The sequence below is a fragment of the Halichondria panicea genome, chromosome 6 (genome assembly GCF_963675165.1).
Source record: "Halichondria panicea chromosome 6, odHalPani1.1, whole genome shotgun sequence".
NCBI lineage: Eukaryota > Metazoa > Porifera > Demospongiae > Suberitida > Halichondriidae > Halichondria > Halichondria panicea.
In genome coordinates this window covers 1,873,497-1,899,662 of record NC_087382.1, presented here as the reverse complement: position 1 = coordinate 1,899,662, position 26,166 = coordinate 1,873,497, and the positions used below count along the sequence as shown (strand labels likewise).

At 41.5% G+C, this 26,166-nt stretch overlaps 3 protein-coding genes across 5 annotated transcripts; 1 reads left to right on the top strand and 2 right to left on the bottom strand.

Annotated features, from left to right (window-relative positions):
• Positions 1 to 639: 639 nt before the first annotated feature.
• On the bottom strand, positions 640 to 3,087 carry LOC135336836 (frizzled-5-like). Of its 2 annotated transcripts, none has more exons than XM_064532717.1 (3): positions 2,910 to 3,087; positions 2,674 to 2,748; positions 640 to 2,549 (listed from the first exon to the last, which is right to left on the bottom strand). In XM_064532717.1, the coding sequence occupies exon 3, from the start codon at positions 2,529 to 2,531 to the stop codon at positions 864 to 866; it is 1,668 nt and encodes a 555-aa protein (XP_064388787.1). In that variant the 5' UTR covers positions 2,532 to 2,549; positions 2,674 to 2,748; positions 2,910 to 3,087; the 3' UTR covers positions 640 to 863. The 2 variants fall into 2 exon arrangements, with proteins under 2 accessions (XP_064388787.1, XP_064388786.1); XM_064532716.1 differs by having other exon boundaries at positions 640 to 2,546.
• Positions 3,088 to 3,299: 212 nt separating this feature from the next.
• Positions 3,300 to 21,159, top strand: LOC135337268 (serine/arginine repetitive matrix protein 1-like). 2 transcript variants are annotated; one of them, XM_064533181.1, is made up of 19 exons: positions 3,300 to 3,418; positions 4,766 to 4,909; positions 5,100 to 5,180; positions 5,614 to 6,394; positions 7,017 to 7,124; positions 9,472 to 9,565; positions 9,806 to 9,932; positions 10,220 to 10,385; positions 15,126 to 15,206; positions 15,592 to 15,645; positions 15,884 to 15,937; positions 16,784 to 16,867; positions 16,938 to 16,991; positions 17,370 to 17,482; positions 17,573 to 17,657; positions 17,705 to 17,984; positions 18,226 to 18,309; positions 18,563 to 20,139; positions 20,884 to 21,159. In XM_064533181.1, exons 2-19 carry the CDS (start codon positions 4,794 to 4,796, stop codon positions 21,028 to 21,030), a joined length of 4,086 nt encoding a protein of 1,361 aa, XP_064389251.1. In that variant the 5' UTR covers positions 3,300 to 3,418; positions 4,766 to 4,793; the 3' UTR covers positions 21,031 to 21,159. The 2 variants fall into 2 exon arrangements, with proteins under 2 accessions (XP_064389251.1, XP_064389252.1); XM_064533182.1 differs by lacking the exon at positions 15,592 to 15,645.
• A 319-nt stretch (positions 21,160 to 21,478) lies between these two features.
• On the bottom strand, positions 21,479 to 22,803 carry LOC135337269 (uncharacterized). The gene is made up of 5 exons (XM_064533183.1): positions 22,571 to 22,803; positions 22,357 to 22,461; positions 22,129 to 22,218; positions 21,932 to 21,978; positions 21,479 to 21,629 (listed from the first exon to the last, which is right to left on the bottom strand). Exons 1-4 carry the CDS (start codon positions 22,734 to 22,736, stop codon positions 21,932 to 21,934), a joined length of 408 nt encoding a protein of 135 aa, XP_064389253.1. The 5' UTR covers positions 22,737 to 22,803; the 3' UTR covers positions 21,479 to 21,629.
• Positions 22,804 to 26,166: the final 3,363 nt, after the last annotated feature.

The window sequence follows — 26,166 nt, the reverse complement described above, 5'->3', positions numbered from 1 at the left end:
TCAATTATTGCATAAAATTAATGTTGACTCGTGTTTAGACTGCTCTATTTCTACATATAGGTAGTACCAGCAGCACATAGTTAGTACATGTTGAAATTGCTATAATCAAAGACAGCCTTAGTATACCTAATTAAATTTTTACCACTTTTCCAGTAATGTACCTACAGTAACTACATGCATCTACATGCCTATTATAATTATAGGCATATAGTACCAGTACCAGTAGCACATGGTAGTACATGTTAAAATTGCTTGCTATAATCAAGAGACAGCCTTAGTACCCGTTGTGTCATGCCCTTATTGTCAAACTCAGATTAATGAGGCTTAGCTATCACATGTGAATATATACATTATAAGCTCGATCTCTTTGAACAAACAAACAATTGCTATAATTATGATGCATGTACATATTTATACGGAATACTATTAGCTAAGTGTTTCCCCTCAGGGTATACCCACCCTTATACAATTGGCTCTTGTAACCAAAACACTTTCACAAAATCATTCATAAAACAAAATACAGACTAATCATGCAGGCCGGCTAATAATAATATAATCATTGCATTTGTTGGTCCACTAGCAGTGAACACATTACACATGCAGTTTAGCCCTGGCCATGCATACACATCTCTTATCTGGCACATTCACATTAACAGTTGATTGACTTTGAGTACACACTTGCGGTAACCCTCAAGTGGTAGTGAACAATAAAACAACATGACCATAAAGCATATTCATATTTGCCCCACGATAAAGAGCCTGAATTCTGAGGGAGTGAGTTTCAAAGAGTTTGGTTGATGACATGATAGCATCACAATTCACAGTCCTCCCCTCAGATAGGGAGATTCTTTAAACAGGTGGTATCAAACAGACGAATCACTAGAAGTGGGGTAATCCATGGCATGATGAAGCTGAAAGGTTGGTGTATACCTTCCATTTGGTGTATAAACAATGTTATGTTCGGGCACATTTGTAGTGCAAAAGCAACAAAATTTCCTCCAGATTGTTATCAAATCAGATCTGAGTATCCACAACAAAGACACAGTTCCCATACTCAACATAGACGCTATTTTTATCATGAAGATTGCATAAACGGGAGAGCCGCTATTTTCACAGTTACTAGCTGCTGAATTCACACACTTCAAATACTGTATCTCCCATTCTTCTCTGTACCAAAACTCGTAGAAATAGGCACATAACAAGAGTCCCATAGGAATCAAATAGACTGTACAGTAGAGCCCAACACGGACCAAAGTTAAAGCACTTATTTTTGCGATATCTGATTCAGGTTTCTTGGATTTCTGAAGTTTAACGACTCGTGCAAAACACACAACAAGAACGACGGAACATATAACCACAGCAGTCGACAATGGAGCAACAAGAAATGGTAATTCATAGTGCTTTTCAATCCAGCAGGTTTTAACAGTGGCATCTCCGGCAACATGACCCAGTGAGAGTGCTGTCAGAGTGAATACAAGCGGAATGCACCATGCAATTATGTGAAAACATATCTTCCATTTGGTTGACATGTTCGTGGACTTGAGAGATGTTATAAGCCATTGAAGGCTACAAATCACCCACCAAGACCAGGTGCAAAGAATCGAATAATAGAGAACACAGAATAGAATCAAACACAGGGGGTGGTCTTGCGCATTCGTGAGTAGGGCACTCTCGTTATGCTGATTTTTAAATTCCGTATTGCAGATGATAGATTCTTTGCCAATAGTTATCGAAATGACATAGGTTAACGAAGAGATGCCATAGCAAACTGCAATATAGTAGATAGGAGTCTCGAGGTTTGGGATTTTTCTATAGTTGAATATGAAAGTGAGAAAAATAATCACGCACACGAGGAGAGTGATCAAACTGATGATAGTGATCCAAATCAACAGAATCTCTTGCTTCTCCTGGTCAAAATACACACCACTGCAAGGCTCGGTACAATGCTTCACACTTCCGAAATCATAATTACTTGAATTCTGAAGTTTGACAAGGCGTCCGGAGCAATTCACGTTCACTCTATTGACAATAACTCGATTATCTTCGTTCATCGATCTTCCCATCGTGCTGCACGGGTTGGCCTGAGTCCACACACACAGGGAGTCCTGGTAGGAGCTGTAAAGAGTACAGTCGAGTTCATCCGGCCATTCTAGGCCGATCTGACGAAGGGTGGGTATACAGGTTTCTCTCACAGCCGTGCACAACTCTCGGCACGGATGAATTTGTTGAAACTGATTCGGAAAACAGATAGGGTGTGTTGCAGAGCAGAGAAAGTGAGCTAAATATACGGAGCAGCTCGTATGAAATATGGGTGCTATTTTGTTAAAAAATGCTTCGGCTTCTTGCTGTGTCGAGTGATTGAATAAGTTTGGTAGTGATGTCATGTTGTAGCCGACAGTCTTGCAGACGTTGTTTAGTACAGGGAGGCACTGAGCGTTTGGGTTGGGGCTGAAATTGCACGATTGCCCAATAACCACCGAAAGATACGATAATAACGTGGAGAGCAGCACTTGTAACTTGAGCTGCCTCATCTTGTAGCTGTAGCACTGCTAGGTAGGAAATGACAATGTCACATGAGAGCCAGCTATTATAGTAGAGACACAATGCTGCACAATACAGTGTACACTGTTAGTTTAGTTACTAATAAGTATGCATGTCAGCTCTACAACTCACCTAAAGATAAATTGTAGGAGCAATTGATCTTACTCAGTTTTCTTTGCAGGGCAACTTTCACTTCTCTCCAGCTCACTGCAATTAATTTATATTTCACTGTAATTATATCTATAGCTGCTGCACACTACTAGTTATTATGTCTGATAGATATAGCTACTGGGTCTATTAAAGTACATTGAAACTGAGCCAAACCATAATACCACTAATGACAGCATTGTTGTTGATTGCTGGCCCACCTGATGTGTCAATGATGACTCGGACTGCAGAGTATCTCTTTGATGCTGCAATCAGAGGCCTTAATAATGGCGCAGACATATGCACAGTCAAAGCCAAGCGTAGTCAATTGTGTAGGTATCTACAAAAACAACACCATTATATTAGCGCTAGCACTACAGGGCTTCTCAGCTAAAATGGAATTTTGTGGGGCGTGTCTTGTTGTGGTTTTTTATGCTAATTATTACGGAGAAGATTACGGATTTCCGTCTATGAAATCACTTCAATGTCGTAAAACTACTTATGCCAGTAATCTATTGTTGGACACCTCTCTGTAAAACATCTCCGTAATCTAGTGGTCATTCGACCAAGACCACACCCTCTTTAACCCTCAGTAAAAAAAAAAGGGAGTGGCTCCACTAATGAAACCAAAATGGGGGAGTGGCTCTCCTACTACAATGAGCTGAGTACGAGCCTGTTCGAGTGGCCTCATACACAAAGATCAGGAGTCAATGTAGTGGCGATGTTTAAGGTATGTTAGACAAAGCGCTGAGGCTGTGTTAGAGTGATAAGAGGTCGCTAGAGGCCTCGAATTACTCCTAGTCGAATATCGTAGGCTAGCTAGCTGAGGTGCTTGTAAAAATCATGTATACTTTAATAATAGTTTGTCTGTAAAGTTTACTTAGCATATAGCATTGGTTAGTTTGGTTAGTTGGATTGTTATAGTGGTTAGATTGCTATAATGGTGTTAGGTTTACACAGAATATCGTATTTCTGTCCGTTAGCGTACTCGTACTCGTTAGTACAGTGCAGTGTGGAACGTATGCATAGTGTTGTATATAAAGCTATCAATGTAGGTACGAATGTAGTCCTATTGTTGTCTGTGTGTGTGTGTGTGTGTTTGGAGTGTGTCCAGCCACTACGTGCCAAGAGCAAAGCCAGCTATAATGCATTATAGCTCTGTACTCCCCAGCCAATCTATTTCTATTGTCATGGAGATATTTTAGGAGAATTACACTCACACTCACCACTGCCTGTGGCCATATAAAATGCAGTTAGAGCATCATTGCATTGCATTGCATTTATTACGTAAGCTACTTACACACCTCAGCGCTCATGCGAGCGACATGGGCATGCGGTTATATCTGAACACTGCCTGCATGAGTATAAAGCCACTATAATTATAACAACTAAAATACTGGCTTTATGTTAGATACGTGTTAGACACGCTTTAATTAAGCTAAGTTCATTGCTTGCCCAAAATTGGCAGTGGTTTGGGTTTGCCCGACAAAGGCTTTGAATCCTTACCAGTTCTGGCTACAGTCTGCAAATAGTCTAGAGGTGTCAAATACAAAAAGGAAATACAAAAGGAATATCTAAGCTTGCCAAGTACATGTTAGTTAGTTGATTAAAAGCATTTAGTTGGGTTGCATGGAGATGATGTTTCCATCGCCTTGGAGCTGTTGATTGCACAGCTGTTGGCAATTAAGGAATGTATGTAACAATGTCCAGTGGTTTATGACTAAGTCGTGACTAATTACTGTATCCTGTATTACGTGTGCTATCATTAAATTAGTTTATGACACTATTTTTGGATTGCTACATTAAGTGTGTCTGCATGGTTGCTTATAGTTGGTGTCTAGTTGGTGTCTAGGTTGGTAAGGTTGCTTTGCTTATATAGTAGGTTTTCTGAAGTTTGTAAATACAACCTAATTTGCTGTCTCATAATTATTGCTATAATATTATAGTGTATAGCGTTGTGTGTGTAAAGTCACATGGTTTGCATATCTCTACCATTTATGCTATAATAGGCACGTACATGCACATCATAACAAATACAATAATATTATTGATCTCTTCAATTTCCTTTTAATTGCAGTATTAATCAAACTATTGTAAGAGAAGAAATGGCTGAATCAGCAGTTGCCACACCCCCTGTTCCGAAACCTCGTACTAGCCGGCCCACCCCCACACCTCCCACTCCCACACTCTCACCACCCACCCCTGCAGAGCACACTGACGGGTAATAGTCATAATTATATTATAGTGTTGGAAATTAGAGCTATACTTTGAGAATCCTTGTACTAGGAACGTCCGATTTCAACTAAAAGTAAAAGTAGCTGTTTGGTAGTAACTTAATACTTATAAACTTAGTTCAAGAGAGACTAATTACAAAATAATAGAGATAATTAACTGGCGATATTTTTGTGCAGAGCTGGTGACTTTGTTAGAGAGTTGAGTCCTGACCCTCCACCTTACTCGTCACTGCTCTCACCCTCCCCCACACAACACACGTGAGTCATACACCCACACCACACACACACACACAACACACGTGAGTCACACACCCGCACCACAGACATACATACGAACTGTATGAACTACAAATTCATTGCTGTGATGTCGTCTGTGTGTATTTGACTGCATGCATGCCCGTAACTCTAGTTGGAATTTCAATATAATTTAGTAGTTCTTTGGAGCTACAAGTGGTGTGTTAGGTCTATGATTGCTTTCTTGCCCGAATCTTGAAGAAAAAGCATGGGCTATATATAGCCGAGTTTTGATAGCTATCTTTGACTTCCCATTAGTCCAGTTGAGATTGTCCAAGTTCACAACTAAAGTGTGCATTTCAATAGCTCGATAACCTCCTCAATCAAACCCCCCTCCAATACACACACACACACTCCCACCTCCCACTCATACCCTCCCACACCCACACACACACAGTGACTCTGATAGCGAGGCGTCACTTTCTGATATCCAAGTGGTAGTACGGAGGAAGAAAACCACACCCACTTCACTGGACGAAGAAGACGATGATTATGAGAACATTGACGCCATTTTAGACGATGAAACGAGAGAAAATGTCCGCCGCTCCAATTACATCAACTGGGTGTATCAGGACACGGACGGAGACGAAGGTCAAAATTCACAGGGGGCGGAAAGATTGGGGCACGATCGGTATGCCCCTTCAATTAAACTGGACCGACATCCAGCACTGAAAAAATCGCAAAGTAATTCTGAAATTGATGCCGACGCTGCAACTGCAGCTGCCCAATTCATTGATGCGTTACGTAGACGTCCTCGAAATAAAGCCCCACCCCCACCCCCTGGGAAGAGAGGTACAAAGGACAAAGGGCAAAGTTCAGCATCACCCTCGAGCGGTCATAAAAGAAGTCACTCTGATCTACACTTGTCGGCGCATTCACAAGAACCTGGACGACTAAATAGACCACACCCACCTGCGGGAGGTCAGAGACTTCCTGGATACCAATCCCCTGGCCAAAAAAGGGGCGTGGCTAAACCACCACCAGTTCCAGCCAATCAAAGATCACCCGAGAACATGAGATACGGTAGAAATTCTCCGCTACTAGGGGTCAGAGGTGGTCCAAAGGAGGCAGCAAATGTTAAACCGAAGAGACACGCCCCACCCCCTCCAACGGCACGTAGAAGTGGCACACCAGAATATGCCATCGTCAACAAACAAAGAACAAGAACGGGAGATCAGGTTAGTGAGTGGGTGTGTGGGTGTGTGTGTATGTGTGGGTGTGTGTGTGTGTGTGTGTATGTGTGTGCGTGCGTGCGTGGGCGGGTGCGGGTGGGTGTGTGTGCGTGCGTGCGTGCGGGTGGGCGGGTGTGTGTGTGTGTGTGTGTGTGTGGGTGCTGTACCATAGGTTAATTAATTACCCAGCCTAAACATGTCATAGACCTATTTTATAGCTACTGGATTGTTTCTGTTTGATATTGGTCAAGTTATGGGCAGTCAAAGATAGTTGCCGAAATGCCTCATAGTGCAAGGCCTTTTTTGTTTTGGTCAAAATATTATTGATCATCATGACTACTTTTGCTTGAAATTTATACTGTGGTCACCCTATAAGCAGCAGACCACCCTCTATAAATTAGTATACAGCCAGGTTAATGGGCCCCCAAAGTCTCTCGATATAGCATGTGTTTGTACCTGTGTTAGCAGGCCACCCTCTATAATACAACCACTGATGGTCTTCCCACAAGGGCCACTCATATATCGTACACTCGTCTATTTAAAAAAAATCTAATAATGAATATGGTGTACATACATCAACTGCAACTATTGTTAACTGTGCCCCCCTACATTCGACCCCCCCCCCCAGTCGGACCCTACCCCCCGGAGATGGAGCAAGACTAGCAGCAATGATAGCGCTGGTCCCCCTAAACCCCTCAGGGCACACAGAGCACAATCCATAGAGGATTTGAGTCAAGTGAGTTAATCACCAGGGTTACATTTGATGTGGTTTACTGGTCCTTTGATGTAGTGGTGTTGGTGTGTTGGACCATGAATATTCATGCACTCCTGGTTGGACTAGTTACAAATCGTAAAAATCAGAGTCGATAGTATCGACTCTGATTTTAGTATTACTATGATGCTGTGTCTAGTCACAAACAGCTGGTTGGTGTGGCTGTGATGCAGGGTGACAGGTGTTGTCTCTGTGGAGGATCATCCTGCTCATAGGGGCCACTATGACCTTTGTATTATTTATTTATTGCAATTAGGCCTCCAATTTAGCCTAGACACAAGTGTATCCAGGCTACTAGCTAGGGGAGGGCCTTCCAAAAATTAAAAATTAACATTACATGTCTTGGTTTGTTTTGACTGACTGGAGCAGTATTATGTCATGCCTGTTATAGGCAAGGCTCTCCGAGAATGAGATGTTTGTGGGAAACAAAAGAATGGGAAGTATGTCTGTGAATATAGTTAATGCTAGTATTCGAGACAGTAGTACAAATTAGAATGGCCATCATAATTATAATTATGCTTGATCAGAGGCATAGTAGCCTCCCTACAGCCCATCTTCAGTACAATAGAAGCCACTAGCCTCAGTGAACTTTGAGACTATGTATGTCTCTGCACATGGCAGCCATAATTATATCTACGGTAGCAGCTAGCTATAGGTAGCAGCTTGTTAGTGCTTTTGAAAGATTTTCTCATGGCAGAGTTGGAGTTTGTGCAGGTAAAAATAACTTTTGATGACAAACTTGAATTCTGGGGTGTTAGTAGGTCTAATAAATGCCTCTCTTGAATTGTAGCCTCTCTCGGACAGTGACCTCCCTCAAATAGTGACCTTCCTTGAATTGTAGTCTCCTTTGCCAGCAAAATGACATTTAGCGTCTGATTAAGCTTATACGGTGTGTAAAACAGCTTTATTCACAGGATTAAATATGCCGTGTAGAGCGGGTCAAAGTTAACATTCATGGTTGAGCAATATTATTTTAGTCAGTTTGTATAGGTTTAATTTCGTGGTTGCTGCTTGCACTGCACAGTTTTTGTTTGGATTAATGCTCTAAATACAAATTATACGAACATTTGCAACATACGAAAGGCAATTAACTATTGTGCGGAGATGGCCTACAGCATTCCTCTCTGATTTAAATGGTTAGTACCATAAGCACATTAAATTAATTATGGTGTAGTAGAAAATGTGTTCGACCATGTCAGTACAGAATCAGGCACCCTCTATTATAAGCCCCTCCAGAGGAAGATAGTCAGGGGGTCAAAATCAATTAATTAATGTATGCATCGATCAATCGATCACCCCCCCCACCATTGTTTAGCTCCTCCCGTTTAATCAATGCTCTTTCAGCTACCATCTTGAATAAGATGAATCCAATTCTATGGTTTTCTGAAAGCTTAGAAAGATACCTTTCAAATGGTACCGGCAATGTTCATATTTACAATTTGCCACTTTATGGGTTATGACAAATTATGGCCCAAGGAAATTTTGGATTTAAACACCTCGATCATTTGAAATTGTTATTAAAGTTATGGCTACAACAACCCCCCGCCACCAAAAGTAAAGTCTACTTCCAGAGGTCTTTAGTTCCACAATTCCAATCGTTTAATTCTTCTTTTAGTACCTCCAATCTCGTACGCACATTCCACACATGTCACAACTAGAGACGTTAGTTGGCACTAATTTTAATACTAATACCTCCATTTCTCCATTTCTCACCCAAAGCAGCGCTATAATTGTAACAGCCAGTCTATAGCTATTGTATATACAGAAAGATGCGTACATAGATAATAAGTATGTACTCTGCTGTACTAAGACCCCCTCCACAAGTTAGGCCCAAACCTCAGGTACGGACAAGCTAACACCTATTGATAGTCAAGTATTTTATTGTTCCTTATACGTATAGAGCTCTTCTAGAGCTACCGGACAGTTCTTCTTGAATTGTGTCACTGTATAGACTCCAGTTACGGGCCCATAAAGGTATATATAGCAACCTGTGTGTAGTCAAGTTGTCGCGAGTATAGTGCTTTTGATATGATTTATTATCTTTTATACATTATCAAAAGTAGTACTTTTGGTATGATGTTTATGCAGTGCATGCAGTGATGTGTATTCAACACACACATTTGCCTATATTGTAGCCTAAATTAGACCTAAGAGTAAACTAGACCTAAGAGGTGGTTATTTTTGTCTAGAGGTGGTTACTTAGTACCAACCACTATCACCACCAGTGGAGCATATCCCTGCATTATGTATTTACTTGTTCAGCTTGACTATAAAGTATTATAAACATTTCTCTCTTTCTCTCTTATGGCAGACTGCTTCCCCGATGCAAGATCGGTCAGTGGGTGTGGCTAATCGCAACTCACTGCTGGATAATATGGACGTGTTCACACTTGAGCTGAGGAAAGGTATGTGATTACTATCAAGTGATGACACAGTATGCCAGGTACTATCAGTTCAACACTCCTATACTCTTGACATACGTTATTGGACATAATTATACGTTGGTCAGATACTATACAGTTGTATATACTGTGATGTTAAAATTGGACTCAAGTTATAGTCTCTCAAAGATAACTCCAACAACTTCATTTTTTCACTCACACACCCACCCAAGCACCCACCCACACACACACACACACACACAGAGCCGCAGGTCAGCTTTGGACTTGTGATAGTGTCTGGTAAAGTACGCAGAAGTACAGGGGAGTCAACTCTCGAGGGCGTCTTTATACAGAAGGTGGTCCCTGATTCACCCGCTGATAACGATGGAAGGTAAAACAACTATTGTGGAACTATTGTCTCAACATTATTTTTACAAGTTATGTACCGTCAAAGTTAATTCCAAAAACAGACCTGATTTAAAAAGCACCCATTTATATTATAGCCCACGCTTTTTATAGAATTTCAGCCCAAAATAAATTACTGATCTAAACAAACCACATCAAAGAGCTAATTACAACTTTTAACTTTGAAATCGGACGTTCCTAAAACATTTGTACGTGTACGTACACATAAACAATGCGTTCATTACTTTATTTTTGTCCTCTCCCCACTTGTAGGATACAGCCGGGAGACATGCTGCTGGAGGTAGGTGGGTGTGGCACAATGGGTGGAGTTCTGAGCGAGACCATTGACATGTTGAAGGAAGCTAGCGAGAGCATTCGACTCAAGATAGCACGACCCGACATGTTGTCGTCTGTGTTCGCAGTAGAGGGTGGAGACGAGGTGTGTGGTATGAGTGGGTGTGGGTATGGATGTGTGGGGGGGGTGTAACGTTTTCAGTTCTGAGAGCTAGCACACATAAATAATAATTATTTTATAAGTGTATATAGTGCTTGTTTTATTGCCTATATAATTATATAATATAGGCACTTTTCATTCACCTGGCGTAAGCACATACACGTATACCCTTTCCTGCCATTCTTAGAATTGTACCCAATGAAGCTTGAATGTTTTCACGTGTACTGTATACGTTATTTAACTGAGGGACTTGCGTACTTGATATTATTAGGAGGTAGCGATGTGTTCCCGTGTATGGATGATGAACACCATAAATTATAACCGGTTATTTTTGAGGAACTAAATTTTCGCGGATTGGTCAAACTAAACATTAATTTTGTTTCGAAGAATAGAGGTTCAAATGACCACACCCCCACTTTCAATACCAGTTTGAGGTCAATCCTCGAAAACCTACTATTTTATGTGTCTCTCTGTATAGCAAACAATCAGTGTTTTCCGTAGTGGAGAGGAGGTGTGTGTGTGTGTATGTGTGTGTGTGGGTGGGTGAGTGAGGGGGAGGAGGAGGGGGAGTATGAGATGTGTAACCCTTTCAATTCTGAACGTAAAACATAACTATTCGTCTTATACCAAGTGTTTCATGTATCATGCTGAGTTGGATGTATCATGCGAAGGCTTGCCTGCTTTTATTGCCTACCTGTCTATATACATGTAGACACTTCTTCTTCTGCCATTGTTAGAAATGGAACCATTATACAATGCATTTGCTGAGCCTTGCGCTGCATGTTCATTGTAACGACAGATATGTTTTTATTGCCTACCAGTCCAGGAACTTTTTCTTCTGCCCAGCTGGCGCAAACACACGCCATTGTTAGAAATGGAACCATTACACAATGCGTTTGCTGAGCCTTGCTCTGCATGTTCATTGTAACGACAGATGTGTTTACATGTATGTGTAGGAGCATTGAGGGACACACCTAGGGACAGTACCTTTGTGCGTGTTATGTAATGTCACAGAGCTAATGTGTGTATATAAGTCAAGGGTTAGTACTAGCATAATCATATCCAACTCTTCTCGTCTATCAAGAAATCACTTCACTTTTTCGAGAATGAAACAAGTCGCTGCAGTAGTATTGTTTTTTGCCGCGGTGCAGTTGGTTGCTTGTCAAAGGGAAATCAATAAAGATTACTGTGCAATTAACCACGCTGCAAATGTTGCCAAACTGGAGTATATTGCTTCCGATTTGAAGAGCCTCGTCTCCAGCCTCAGGCAAGAAATGGACTGCGAAAAGCCAGGCCAACCATTAAACCCTGTGGAATCTTGCAAAGATGTGCCACATTTTAAAGGATCGGGGGAATATTTCATACAACCAAAGTGTAGCAATGACGGGCCGTTCAAAGTGTACTGTGATATGGACTCTGAGGAGAGGTTTCCGAACACACAAGGAGGATGGATGAAGGTAGCCAACCTTGACATGACAGACCTGAACCAGACTTGCCCGGACGGTTTTGCACCGATCACCCGCAATACGAAACCGAAACGATTGTGTGGAAGGCCCAGCACTGTTTCTGCAGGTTGTGTATCCGTGGTGTTCCCCGTGCATGGTGCAGGGTACTCGCAGGTTTGTGGGCGTGTCAAAGCTTATCCGTACGCATCTCCAGATTCTTTCTATCGATTTGATGACAGCGCACATTTGGACAGTCACTACCTCGATGGTGTGAGTATTACACACGGGAGTCAGCCACGTAGTCACATATGGAGTTTTGCTGCTACTTGGAGTAGCAACTACCCAAGTGTCAATATCGGCTGTCCTTGCTCATCCGGTATTTCTAGATCTGTGCCGCCATCATTTGTCGGTGGAGACTATTTCTGTGAAAGTGCACATCGTAACACTTGGGAGCGGACCCTCTACCCTGACAATCCATTATGGGATGGTGTTGGTTGTCTTTCTCCAAGCACTTGCTGTGATTCCCCCAGACTGCCCTGGTTTTGTACGACTCTGTCAAGTGCGACTACCAACGATATCGAGGTGCGGCTGTGTGCAGATCAGGGGATCAACGATGAAGATGTTCCCATCGAGCAGGTTGAGATATTCGTCAACTAAAAGAGGGACAAATTTGTAGTACTTGTATAGTATCATTATAGAAAGTCAATATAGATTTTGTTGAATGTTGAATACCAAATGTTTCTTCTGACTCAGTTTAAGTATTTCGTTTAATGCCGATTTTGTTTCTGTTCTGTGTGTGTTGATTTCATCTCATGATAGTGGTCTGTCATTGCAACTAAACTATATACGCATGACATTGGGACTACTCTATTCTGACCGAAACAAATTCAAAATGAGGTAATTGGCAATTAAGCGTAACTTTAGTTTAAAGGAACAATTTTCAAACTAAAAAAATGACTGTGTAGATAATAGAGAGATCTATCACATGACATGTTTAAATCAGAGGATGATCATTATTTTTGTATATTGTACGGTTGGTTGCTATACCATGCAGGACCAGGGAGAGACAAAAATTACCAGCAATAATTATGTGCATGTGCAGTTAGGGTTGCTATGGCAGATAACTATCATCAGGAGCCCATAAATAAGAGAAGGAGCGGCTAACTTCAACGTATACTCGGGGATCACGTCTCGTAATTGCCGGTGAAACCGCACTTCCTTGTTTGGAAGCGACTATAAGTGCTTGCAAACCGCAGCCCTGTATCGTGTATAACACGTGTAGGGATTCAACCACTTAAGTGACTCTGCATATATGGAAATGCGGTCATAACCACTTACGAAACGTGATCCCCGTAGTCAGCCGCTCCTTCTCTTATTTATGGGCTCCTGCTATCATGATAGGAACATTATCAACAGAGCGGAAACAAAATTGGCGTTAAACAAAATATTTACAAAAATAGACTAACTACAAAATGTTTCCTCTAGTAACTATAACTTTCTACAACTATACTACATGTCATGTCTACAAGTTTGTCCCTAGTTGACGAATATCTCAACCTGCTCGATGGGAACATCTTCATCGTCGAGCCCCTGATCTGCACAGAGCCGCACCTCGATATCGTTAGTAGTCGCGCTTGACAGAGTCGTACAAAACCAGGGCAGTCTGGGGGAATCACAACAAGTGCTTGAATCAAGACAGCCAACACCATCCCAAAATGGATTGTCAGGATAGAGGGCCCGCTCCCAATTGTTACGATGTGCACCTTCACAGAAATAGTCTCCACCGACAAATGATGGCAACAACCCAGAATTTGATGAACAAGGACAGTTGCTACTCCAAGAAGCAGCAAAAGTCCATATGTGGCTACGTGGCTCGCTCCCGTGTGTAATACTCACTCCATCAAGGTAGTGACTGTCCAAATGTACACTGTTGTCATATCGAAAGAAAGCATCTGGAGATCCGTACGGATAAGCTTTGACACGCCCACAAACCTGCGAGTACCCTGCACCATGCACGGGGAACACCACGGATACACAACCTGCAGAAACAGTGCTGGGCCTTCCACATAATCGTTTCGGTTTCGTATTGCGGGTGATCGGTGCAAAACCGTCCGGGCAAGTCTGGTTCAGGTCTGTCATGTCAAGGTTGGCTACCTTCATCCATCCTCCTTGTGTGTTCGGAAACCTCTCCTCAGAGTCCATATCACAATACACTTTGAACGGTCCGTCATTGCTACATTTTGGTTGTATGAAATATTCCCCTGACCCTTTAAAACGTGGCACATCTTTGCAAGATTCCACAGGGTTTAATGGTTGGCCTGGCTTTTCGCAGTCCATTTCTTGCCTGAGGCTGGAGATGAGGCTCTTCAAATCTGAAGCGATATACTCCAGTTTGGCAACATTTGCAGCGTGGTTGATTGCACAGTAATCTTTATTGATCTCCTTTTGACAAGCAACCAAATGCACCGCGGCACAAAACAATACTACTGCAGCGACTTGTTTCATTCTCGAAGAAGTGAAGTGATTTCTTGATAGACGAGAAGAGTTGGATATGATTATGCTAGTACTAACCCTTGACTTATATACACACACTAGCTCTGTGGCATTACATAACACGCATAAAGGTACTGTCCCTAGGTGTGTCCCTCAATTAATGCACTTACATGTTAGCACATCTGTCGTTACCCTCAATGCAAGTAAACACATCTAGGGTTTCATCTAGGAGTAAAATTTTGGGGGGATTTGGGCACACGTAAGCACGCCGCAAGATGTTAGGCCACTCCCACATTAATTGCCCACAACCTCTATTATACTTGTTAGTGCATCGCAGTAGATCTAGTTACATTGCATATCATACATGTATAGACAGTACTAATGTGAGGATGTCATATTCTGCAAACATTTTGGGGGGGAAGGTTCACCTCTGCCCCCCCCCCACCCCACGAAATGAAACCCTGAAACCTGTCATTACAATGGAACAAATGTAAATGGTTTCATTTCTATTCAGGAACAGCTGTGTTTGCACCAGCTGGTATAAACAAAAGAAAAGTGTCTACACACAGGCCGGCAATAAAACAAGCATGCATGCACCTGATACAATTGCTATAAGGGCTGTGGCCATTGGTCCAGGATCCAGCTGTCAATTTTGTTTAATTTCTGTTGTGTAATGCTTATCATGATGTTTTTCTGCCATAGCAACTAATTGCGCATGCGTGACATCGCAAATAATTGGTTTTTATTATAAGGTGTGTTTCATAGCATTATTTGTTTCTCCCTATAGCAACCAATCTACGAGAACAAGATACTACCACCTGCAGAGATGCTGCTCAAACTGCACCAGACTGAAGGGCGTGTCCTAGAGGTGGGTGGGGCTAATAGGGGCGTTCCCAATGTGTGGGTGTGGGTGGGGCTAATGTTTCTTGCAGTCATACATACATTGTGCCTATACTTAATTAATCCTTTTTTGATGGCCCGTACCTTTACTCTATAATAGTTACCAATTTTTAAACTAAAATATATATTTTGTAGCTCAAGGAAAGGTCCATCACATGATGTGTTTACGCTAGCAGAGTAACTTTCATGGTTATTGCATCAGTGCATGGGGTAGAATGTGGGCTCCAAATATTTAGCGGCTGATTTTACTCCAAGCGGGCGGAAATTCACTCGCAACCAGCACTGAAATAAACCGATTTTTAACTGGACACGCATTTTTGTCAGCTATACATGTGGTGCTTCACCTTACACAGCTTGAGATGGATAAAGAGAGAGCAACGATTGAACTACTTGCCCTTAGGGAAGAGGTGATTAATTTTGATCATGTGATATATCCATCTGGACTGAATGTGAATGTTAACCGTGACTATTTTAAGGGTGTGGTAATTGAACGATGGCATAAAGATTCTAGCTAGTCGTTCACGTTCAGCGTTTAGAGCTGATAGGGGCAATCTCTTAAATACGGAATTGTGAATTGCTTTGTCTACACTGTAATTATTAAACTATGCAATGTTTGACTTTTATTCATTGAGTGTTTTCTTGTAGACTCAAAGAGAAAAAGCAGAACTGAACAACCAGCTGGAGAACATGAGACGAGAGGTGTGTGTGTGGTGTGGGCGTGAGTGGGCGTAAGTGTGTTGCGTGAGGAGTAAGGACTGTATTTACATTCCATACTAACCACGAAGCTTGATACATAACTATTGTAACTCAATACAAGTGACCTCCTAAAATCCATATATTTCTCGGCCAATTAGAAAGAGTTACCTAATTGGATAATTAGGTTTATGGTCAACACATTAGTGTTAGAGGCTATATCAAGTGTTTGTCAATTCCTTATATGAAGTTGAACGCACAATAAGCCAGTGTTGACATGCACAAGCATTCTGATGTGGTTTTCCTACATTGTCGTGACTACAAGATATGCTGTATTGTGGCTAAGTTTAATGGTTTCTGTGTACATAGCATCTGTATATAGTAGAATCTTTTTAGTTGAGATTCAACGCATTAGCAGTAGAGCTCTTAGTTATAGAAGCTAGCTGCTAGTACTATAATGGCGGATGTAGCTACTACTAAGTGTCCATTCTGTGACCAATGCTTCGAAAGTGTTGGAAAACATTTACCACGCTGTAAAGAAAGACATGGGAGAGATTATAAACAGTTTCTTGGTACTGCCAAGAAGAAAGTGAGTGAGTGGTTTCAGTTGAGAAGTTGTTTAGGAGTGAGAAGCGAAGCTGCTTGTTTTGGTTATGTGTAGCTATATATAAGTGTGACTGTGTTGTACATGTAGCTACAGTGTGGTTTACACGGGTAGAAACTCTGAAGATTATAACTATTAGTAGATGTGTGAGTCTGTGCGTGTGTGCGTGTGTTCGTGTGCGTGCGTCTGTGTGTGCGTGTGCGTGTGTGTGTGTGCCTGTCGCGTGTCATTGAGAAAACCCACTACAGTTGGATGACACAAAGAGAGAGAGTGAGGTTCGTAGCGGTGAGCTGACCCAGGCACTGGCTAGCGTAACTGTTGGTAGGACAAAGGTAGGCGTGGTCTTAGGGTGGGGGTGTAGTCCAGTCAATACTCACACGTCCTGTTTACCCCCCTTAATAGGCTGAGAGTGAAGTGGAGAAGTTACGCTCGGAAATCAGCACACTTCAAGACAAAGTTAGCACCTATATACTGGCTGACAACACTGCTGTGTGTGTGTGTGTGTGTGTGTGTGTGTGTGTGTGTGTGTGTGTGTGTGTGTGTGTGTGTGTGTGTGTGTGTGTGTGTGTGTGTGTGTGTGTGCGTGTGCTAACAACAGTGCATCCATACTCATCATGTGCTGTATACTAGCAGACTACATCCCCGTTCCCCCGTACTCAGTGAAGGCACTCGTGTGCACGTGCATTTAGTGTAGTTGTATTGGTTGGTGGTGGTGGTAACTACCTCTACACGAGTAACACAACCTCTTAGGCCTAGTTTACTTACCACATGTATGAGATTGAGGATTCAAAATAGCCACTGCTTCTGTATCACTGTATTTCCCCCCTCCTACAGTTGAATGAAGCTAGCGAGATTGAACGAGAGTTACAGGCTCTCAAAGAAAATAACTCTTCACTTGTATCTGAACTAGCCAGAGAAAAACAACTCTCCACTCAACTACAGGAAAGGTATGGTCGTCGTATTTATAATTATGATATCGCTTTTGCGGAGGTTGTATCATAATTATACTTACCTATGTATCTGTTCCCCACTTGTAGGCTGGATATTGCTGAGTCAGCACGAGACAGCGACACCGAGGAGATAGCAAAGCTCTGCAAGAAGTTAGAGACGCAAGAAAAACAGGTGATTAAAAATGTTTGCATTTTTTGAATTGCCGTAATTTTTCACAGATAACTTCACTCAAGTCGGAACTAGAGCAGTTACGCAATACCCGGGTAACTCCTGTACGAGCCGCTCATGTGACTTCTGACCCCTCCCCCCTCGATAAGACGTGCGTCAAGGAGGTCGTCAATGGCAATGGTAGCCATAACAACAACGAGTCGTGTGATAGTGACGATGCTTTCGACAATAGTGTACCTTCACCTGTGACCCCTAGTCCATACTTGGACTTTGTACCATTGGAGGAGAAAGGTCGTAAAGAACGAAAGAAGGATCCTGGCAGCAAGCCAGGTAGAAAACTCTAGTAGTTCTATCAAATTATGTTGATCGAATCATTTCATTATAGAAGCAGGTCAATCATGTCTAAGTGCGTTAATAATCACTGTGCAACGTATCAATCGTATCAGAATTTTTCATTTCGATTTTTTTTCAGTTGCTTAATTTGGCCTGCAAAGAATGTTACACAAAATAATAGTGAAATGGTCTGTCTAAATAAACCACGCAATGTTACATTGGCAATATTGTTCTGTAGCCAAGAAGCCTGAGGAGTGCAGTCAGCCACCTACTGAGGGAGAAGAGGGTGTGGCTAATGCTGATGACCTATCGGATCCTACCGGTGAGATTACGTGTACATGCATGTAACAATTATGGTGTGTTTAGGTCAGCTGTTGATGTCGGGCCCAAATTGTAGTTGTGTCAATAACTTGTGTTGCAAACATCCGATTTCAAAGCTAAAATATGAATTTAGTAGCTATTGGGTGATGTGCTTAGATCACAGTGTATGTACGTATTATTATACGTCAATTAACGCTTTTAACAGCCCCATTAATCATAGAACATTTAATCATTTGTTGTTGCCTCCCCTACAGCGGCCACAATTGCCGAGTTTGATGCTATGACACTAAACGCAAAGCCTCTCAATTCATCCGCTGCAATACACAAATCTCAAGTCGGGCGAAAACTACTCCGAAAAAAACCGTCTCGGCAACATCTAAAAAATATGGGCAGTTCGTTTGATCTTTTGGAGGGTTTACCTGAGATTGAAACTCCGCCCACTACAGAGACTAACGAACAGGGGCCTCCTCATTCTGATAGCAATAGTACCACTGAACAGCCTCCTAGTAGTGTCGAGGAGAACGAGGGAAAAATTATCCTTGGAGAATTATCAACCTCAACTGATATCAATAAAACAGAGACTGTTATTATTCCAGAGGTTCACCATGAAACTCCTCCCCCTCAACCTAAGCCACGCCCACGAGCGAGAGTACGACACATGCCGTCCCTCGATGATAAGAAACCACCACCACCACAGGCCGCACCCAGACACAGAGAACCAACAATTGAGGGGGGTGGTGTACACTCACGAGAGGGGTCACCTCTACCGACGCACAAACCTTTGGTGCCTCCACCAGCACCTGTATCGGCTCAGAAACCTTTAGTGCCTCCACCAACAGCACACAAGCCGTTGGATTCATCCCATGCTACAAGTCAGTCTGCAAATAACAGCCCTCTGTTGAAGAAAAAAGAACCAATACTCCCATCCCCCAAACATTTGCCAAAATCCCCCAAAATGCCCCCCAACGTAGAGCTTAAATTGACTGAGGACAGTGGTGACATCATCCACCCTACAGCACACCCACGTCATTTAATTGAACAGCCACCACAAGAAATCGAAGAAGAATCTATTCCGGCCAAGACAGCTGGATCTGATTCGCCGCCAGTCGTCATAAGAGCTATTTCTGCGCCAGGAAGTCCTGCCAAGGCGAGGCTACCACCACCGGTATCACGAAAACCGAAATCAGGCGAAGATCTCCAACACAATCATGATGGGCAATTGTCTCCAAAACGAAGCATGTCTTTTGATGATGAGCTCGAAGCTAGCCCACGACATAGGAAGAAGATGCCTGCCGGAGCTGTGAACATTATGGGCTTTCTACCAGTGACTACTAAACTCAAACACTTGGAAATAGGAGGGGGAGGTCGGGAAAGAAGCTGCACTGTTTCCACAACTGAGCCGGGAGCACGGGAAAGAGATACTCTTAAACGACAGATTGAAAAACACGAAGCTTCTCCAATCAGTCACACGAAACCAGTCGAAGAGGAGACCATACCTCCTGTACAAGACGAGGACCCGGTAGTCATGGAAACTAAAAAGCTACCTCCAAAAAGACCTCCACTCCCCACGGCAAAAAAGCCGGCTAATAATGTAGAGCAAGTTGATGGACCCTCGTCTGATGATTGGGACAGTGATGCCTCCCCGATGCTAGCTACGAAAATGGAACATCAGAATGAGGCTGGTTTGGACTACAGCTCCGTGCTCAGTTGGACACCAGAGGGGGTGGGATTGTGGATGGATAGGATCGGACTAGGACGCTACCAAAGTGTGTTTGTGGAGAGAGGGGTGGCCGGTGGCGACCTGTTTGATATTGACGGCCACAGCCTTAAGGTGGGTATAATGTTATTGTAATTACATAGCTACTCTCAATTATGGTATGCATCGAGGCGTAGCCGCGCGAGGGAGTTCACTGTGTGTGTGTGTGTGCGTGCGTGCGTGCGTCTGTTGCAGCTGTAACTTCTCAACGGTTGCAATGCGAAGAAATTTAACAGCTTCTATATAGACTCCTAGCCATGCTCGTTCTCTTGATTCGTGGACTTACAAACTAAGCTTCTTTCTCGAGTTATGACTGAAAGGCTGTTGCAGTCTTCAAAATCTTTGTTTTGCACTTGCACTAAAGCGCTAGCTGTTTGTTAGCTACAAGAGTCAGAAAAGGATGCAAGGCAGAAGCAGCCCTTGTGAACTATGACCTCTTTGCAGATCCACCCATTATTATTTTATTGACAGGATCATTGCATTACATTGTAAATGTACATGCTTCTATCACTATTCATTAAGCCACCAGTTATAGACTTCTGTTTTCATTGAGCTCCTCCCCAATCTTGTATTCAATTCATTACTTGATTTATTACGTCTTCTCTAACACTCAATACTTTGAGCGAAGCAAAACATGCCTAGAGGCATTAGCACAGCGCAGCTTGGAACTCATTAGGGTTGTTCGTGATTATATAATGCTAATTGCTTTTTCTGTATGTGTATCTACACAGCATGGTCTGAGATTAGTCAGTGATATCAATCTGTTTCAATCCTAGTAGTGCTAATTTACTGGTTGTGTTTCTGTTCCATTCCAACTAGGGCATGGGTATGGAATCTCACGAAGACAGAAGTGTGTTCAAGCGAGAGCTGAAGAATCTCAAGCCGTTTGCTGACAAGCAGAGAAAAGCGATAGAGAAACAAAAGAAAGAAGAGAAGAAAATTGCTAAAAAGTTAAAGAAAAAATGACATTTGTATAGCCTCAGGCGAGGGTGACTTTCGCTGATTTGTTAGATCAATTTTAGCTCATCATCAGTTTTCGGTTTTTATGATACAGTGTATATGTTGTTGGTATCATCAAAATAAAATTTCAATTCAGATTTGAATAAGGTGGTGTATTACATGGCGGCAGGACCAAGGCCGTAGCAAGCGGCCAGCTAGGCCGCCGCTGGCCTGGTCACATTTTGGCCTGACCACGTTTTGTAGCTAGCTAGGTAGGTAATGGTCTTCATTATTGAAAATTGCTATGATGGTTTCCTGGTAAACATTGTATATAGAAGGCATGCATAATTATGGTGATTATTCGGGATCATGTACCCGTATTAATTAATTCAATTCACAGTAGCTAACTGTTAATCTTTACATAATTATATATGCATGGCGGCCTTATATATGTATATAAATTAAACTTGTCGTGTTTCATATCACTAATTAACAAGTATTCTTCTACGATTTCTAACATGTTTAGCTATAATTATAATTCAAGTTCTACGTATATACCTATAATAATTATAGCTATAATGTGTTCTTGTTGGGTTACTCCCACTTCTCGTTTACTCTTGCCCAATCTGCACAATAAAATTTTGGATGAACAATGATCATACAAACGATAATTGTAACCAAGAGTATCACGAAATAAAGAGATGCCGTAATACTAGAATGTTTTGCGAGCATCAAACATTTGCGAACTTTGCGATGGTTTATCAATTCGCAACAATAAAATCCGCAAAATCTATACACTAGTAATACACACGATCCTTGCCAGAACGCAATAGTTAGATCGCAAGCGGTTAATTTTCTGCTGATTTGGCTCATTCGCAAAGGTTTTTCACCCGCAAAATATTCTAGTAATACGGTATTATAATCTCACTCATTTTTCCAGCAAGGACTGCAGCACTGCTAGCAGTAGCTCATCAACTGTCAGTATAATTATTCACATGTGACAGCAAATTAAATCAATACAGGAGCTTAAAATGCATTAATTTTAACCGACTAAAATTATAATAATGTCACATGCAGTCATGAATTTTATAGTGGGGTGTTGGTGGAAGGTACTTAATAACTTACTTGATTCATCTTGTTGCAGCTGAAGGGCATCAATCAGCTGCTGATAGCCATGGTTACGAATGCCATTCAATTGCTGCCGAGCTTCCTTAGCTGCATGCATGCATTTATACTAAAATACGTACATTATTCCATGTGGGCATGTGCATGGAAATACAAAACATGCGGTTAACCAACTAAAATATAGTTGTGTCACTTTCTCCCTGGTTGGTGGAAGGCACAGCTACTTACCTAGACCATCTAATTCTTGCAGCTGGGCAACTTTTTTCCAAGGCGGAAGTGGTCTAAGTACCCTACGTTGTTGCATCTGAGCCTCCTCGGCATCTGCTTGTAAGTCTACATGTATACAAACATAAAAAAAAAAACCACTAAAACTAAAATAGTGTCACTTTCTCTTAATTAAATTCTTTAGTGATGCTTGTCAGTGCGTATATATAATACTTACCTGAATGATATTGTTGCTGCAGAGCATTCTTCAGCTGATCCAGCTGATAATGATGGCCAGGAGCAGAAGAGGCTAGGGCCAAGAGAGATAGCAGAGTCACAGTGGCAATCACTGAAATCTTCATGATGATATCCAGAGAACAATTTTGCAGTGAATGCATGGTCATAATGCGACCCACAGGCACTTATATATACTCATGCATGCCAGCCAACAGTTAATTACAAGTCATGTTCTTTCAGTGCGGTGGAAGCTATACGCCCTCTTTACTGAGTGCAGAGGTGAGGTAGGGTTGGGTCAATACACATGCACTAGTAAAGGCCTTAGGGTCATTAACCAGTCACATGCAGCTAGTAAAAAGGCCTATAGGGCCATTAACCAGTCACATGCACTACATTATGCATGTGTGATTACCAGTAATAATTTAAATTTTGTTTATGCAACAGTGAGATGGCGCACATTATTTGATCGGCAGCAGGCGTGTGGTTGAACTTCAATGTCTATAGATCTTGGCTAACGGTATAGCATCACAGATAACTGATATTGATTGTTGCATGCATCAGTATAGGCAAGCCCATCAATGCATGACTGTTGTTACTACTCATGACATGGTTGTGATGGTTGAAATGGGAAGTCCATGCACATGGCAGCTGCATGAGGAAGTTCATGGGACGTTGCATGCTTTCTCTGATAATGGGTGGATTGACACCGAGCTTTTCAACGTCTGGTTTAATAACTTATTTCTAAGTTATGCCCCTGCTGTTCGCCCATGCATTGCTGCTATTGATGGATGGACACCGCACACACTATTGACCTGAAACCATCCATCTTGCAGCAAGGCAAACATTTATTCTCTTTATTCTTCCCCCTAATACTACACACCTGTCGCAGCCACTTGATAAGAGGATTTTTGGTCCCCTTAAAATTTAGTCAATTCTGATGAATATTTGTCTCAAAATCTGGGCAAGGTGCTCAGCAGATTCTCACTTATAGCAGTCTGGCATAGGTTCAGGTACTAATGGTATATTGGAAGCTTGGCTAATTGACAAAGAGATCATGACTATTAAGATCGATGACATTTTGGAAGCTAATTTGTCTATTGGACAAGGAAATTGGATCTCATGCATGACTATTGCATGCAGGCATGCATGCATGTGTGGAAAACTAAACTTTGATAGTTTCAGAGGTCAGTGAAGAGGTAATCGAATCATGATCATTACAAACAAAACAGCAAACCACTTATACAATCATGTATGCTCAGCAAAAGAATTATAGGTAATACTGTCAGTAAAAGAACCATCTAGAATAGGTATACAGTCAGCAAAAGTAGAATAAAAAATAGTTCCAGAATATTAAGTGTTAAGTTCGAAACAGCAAACCACCAACGAATAGTGTTAAGTTCCAACCACTGTTACACATGTGTCAGATCCTATATAGCAGACATGGCATGTGTGTGTATAGTTATAAGCATACTCATGCATGGGGCGTGCAAGCAGCATGGCTGTAAAAATTGGAAGAAAATTGACCGGTGCATAAAAATTATAGGCCCTGATAGGCCCTGATCAATTATGCCCTTTTTCACGTATTATTCTATTCTTATAAAAAATCCGATTACTATTCTTATAAAAAATTGATTATTCACCAAAAATGTGAAATTAAGACGTAGACATAAAACACAGCAAACAACAGACCTAACTCAGTGTTATCTTGCTGATTTTTTGCCATGAAAACGTCGTTATGCAAAACTTAATGTAATGATCTTTACCAATGATAAATGATAAATAAATGATGCCAATTTATTTTTACACCTATATAACGTTAAAATTATTCCGAGCATGATTAATCAGGGGTGTACCCATGACCAATGCAACCATGGCAACATATATATATATACCGTATATGCATGCATGTGTAAAGTCTCCCTCCTCTATATAATAGTTAGACACTGTTTTGGAGGTGTCTATGGGATTTAGAAGCCCAAAGGCACTGATTTAGTATCCCGAGCGTAGCAAGGGTACTAAAGTGGCTGAGGGCTTCTAAATCACATGGACACCGACAAAACAGTGTCTAACTCATTTAGATACTAGTGCGCATGCGCAAACTGCTTGACTACAATACAATTACTTGACAACGGACTACTAGGTATACTAAGTAAATTTGCAGGTATACTAAGTCCCATAGTATACCTGCTCTGAGGCACTTTTCCCATGTACTTCCCATGTACTTCCCATGTAGATCTTATCAACTAGTGTCTAACTATGGTTGTTGCCCAGTGAGTGGGCAGATCAAAGCCATCCAGTGCTCTAGCTGTATATGGCATGTTGCATCACTACCATATAGATTGCACTGCATTATATAATGGCATAATGCACTGGGATTATAATGCACTTACAATTGCATGTGTGTAAATGCAGTATATAGATTTTGAGAAAGAAATCTACTTGTCCCGCCTTTTATAGACTACTATACTATATAGGCTTTTCCCAATTATGTAGGACCACCTGTATAGGAAGAAAAAGATCTATATAGAGGACAAATTTATACTGTTCATGACATTGTTTATTTTCCAATTGTTAGAAATCAGTATTGTCAAAAACAGACAGAAAAAAACTTGAATAATAGGTGCAGAGTTTCTTGAATAATAGAGAAGGAAAATTAGTAATAGGCAAAATTGATTGGATAATTAATTAGTAGATTTATTTTTTAAGTCTTTAACAGTTGGGTCCAGCACTACTTCGAGTTTTGGGTGGGCAGGGCTCATCTGTAGAGTCTCAAATTTAATATTAATTTTACACCATGTGTTTCGGTGCTGTAACAGTTAATTTGAAAAAGCCTCATTCAAATGCGTCATTCTTATGTAGAAACACATGCAAATTGATGATCAAATAGGTGATTGAGCGTCTCAAATAAAGAAAGAGGTGTAACGAGAAGTAGTGCTGGACCCAACTGTTAAAGATCGTGCCCCACCCTCAACTAGTTGGAGCATGCAAGACTATACCAACCCACAATCTTGTTTTCAAATTTTTTGTTACTTCAGTGCACATGCTCTTCCAACCCTACTCTTCCCCATTTTTTCACAAAATATTTTTTGCACTTGTACAATTATTATTGAGAACCGTGTTACAATAGTGAAGTTCTCCACGTACACTCTTTCCCGAAAAAAGAAGCTGGTCGAGAACGAAGCATTATTTTGCAAATCAACGAATTAAAATCCAAGAAAACATGACTAGAAGCTTATTCATACTTGCACTTCATTGATCTTTAAGCAACTGTAACAGTCTATGCTTGCGCATGCGCACCGATGCCACCGAAGCATAAAAGAAGCGCATGTAAAGATTCTATTTTGCATTGTGTGTAGATCCAAAACACACATGCAATATAAACAGAATCCCATGCATGCATACATGCTTAACTAAGTCTCTGAGTCTGCAGTAAACACATGCAGTCGGAGTATATTATGAAACACAGTCTTATGAGAAAATGCTTTAACATGATCATGCTATCTTCATGCATGCACGCGCATTCACACTACATTAATATATGCAGCCTGGTCTCGATTGAAGTTTCGTAACTCATATAAGCTATAATTAGTTCATGTC

Excerpts from the sequence above, each read along its gene's own strand:
- LOC135336836 (XM_064532717.1), bottom strand. The coding sequence starts at position 2,531 with ATGAGGCAGCTCAAGTTACAAGTGCTGCTCTCCACGTTATTATCGTAT.
- LOC135337268 (XM_064533181.1), top strand. The coding sequence starts at position 4,794 with ATGGCTGAATCAGCAGTTGCCACACCCCCTGTTCCGAAACCTCGTACT. Across the intron at positions 4,910-5,099 it reads CCTGCAGAGCACACTGACGG|AGCTGGTGACTTTGTTAGAG; the intron begins GTAATAGTCATA and ends ATTTTTGTGCAG. Across the intron at positions 15,646-15,883 it reads TACTTGCCCTTAGGGAAGAG|ACTCAAAGAGAAAAAGCAGA; the intron begins GTGATTAATTTT and ends GTTTTCTTGTAG.
- LOC135337269 (XM_064533183.1), bottom strand. The coding sequence starts at position 22,736 with ATGACCATGCATTCACTGCAAAATTGTTCTCTGGATATCATCATGAAG. Across the intron at positions 22,462-22,570 it reads GCAGCAACAATATCATTCAG|ACTTACAAGCAGATGCCGAG; the intron begins GTAAGTATTATA and ends GTATACATGTAG. Across the intron at positions 21,979-22,128 it reads GCTGCAACAAGATGAATCAA|TTGATGAGCTACTGCTAGCA; the intron begins GTAAGTTATTAA and ends TTATACTGACAG.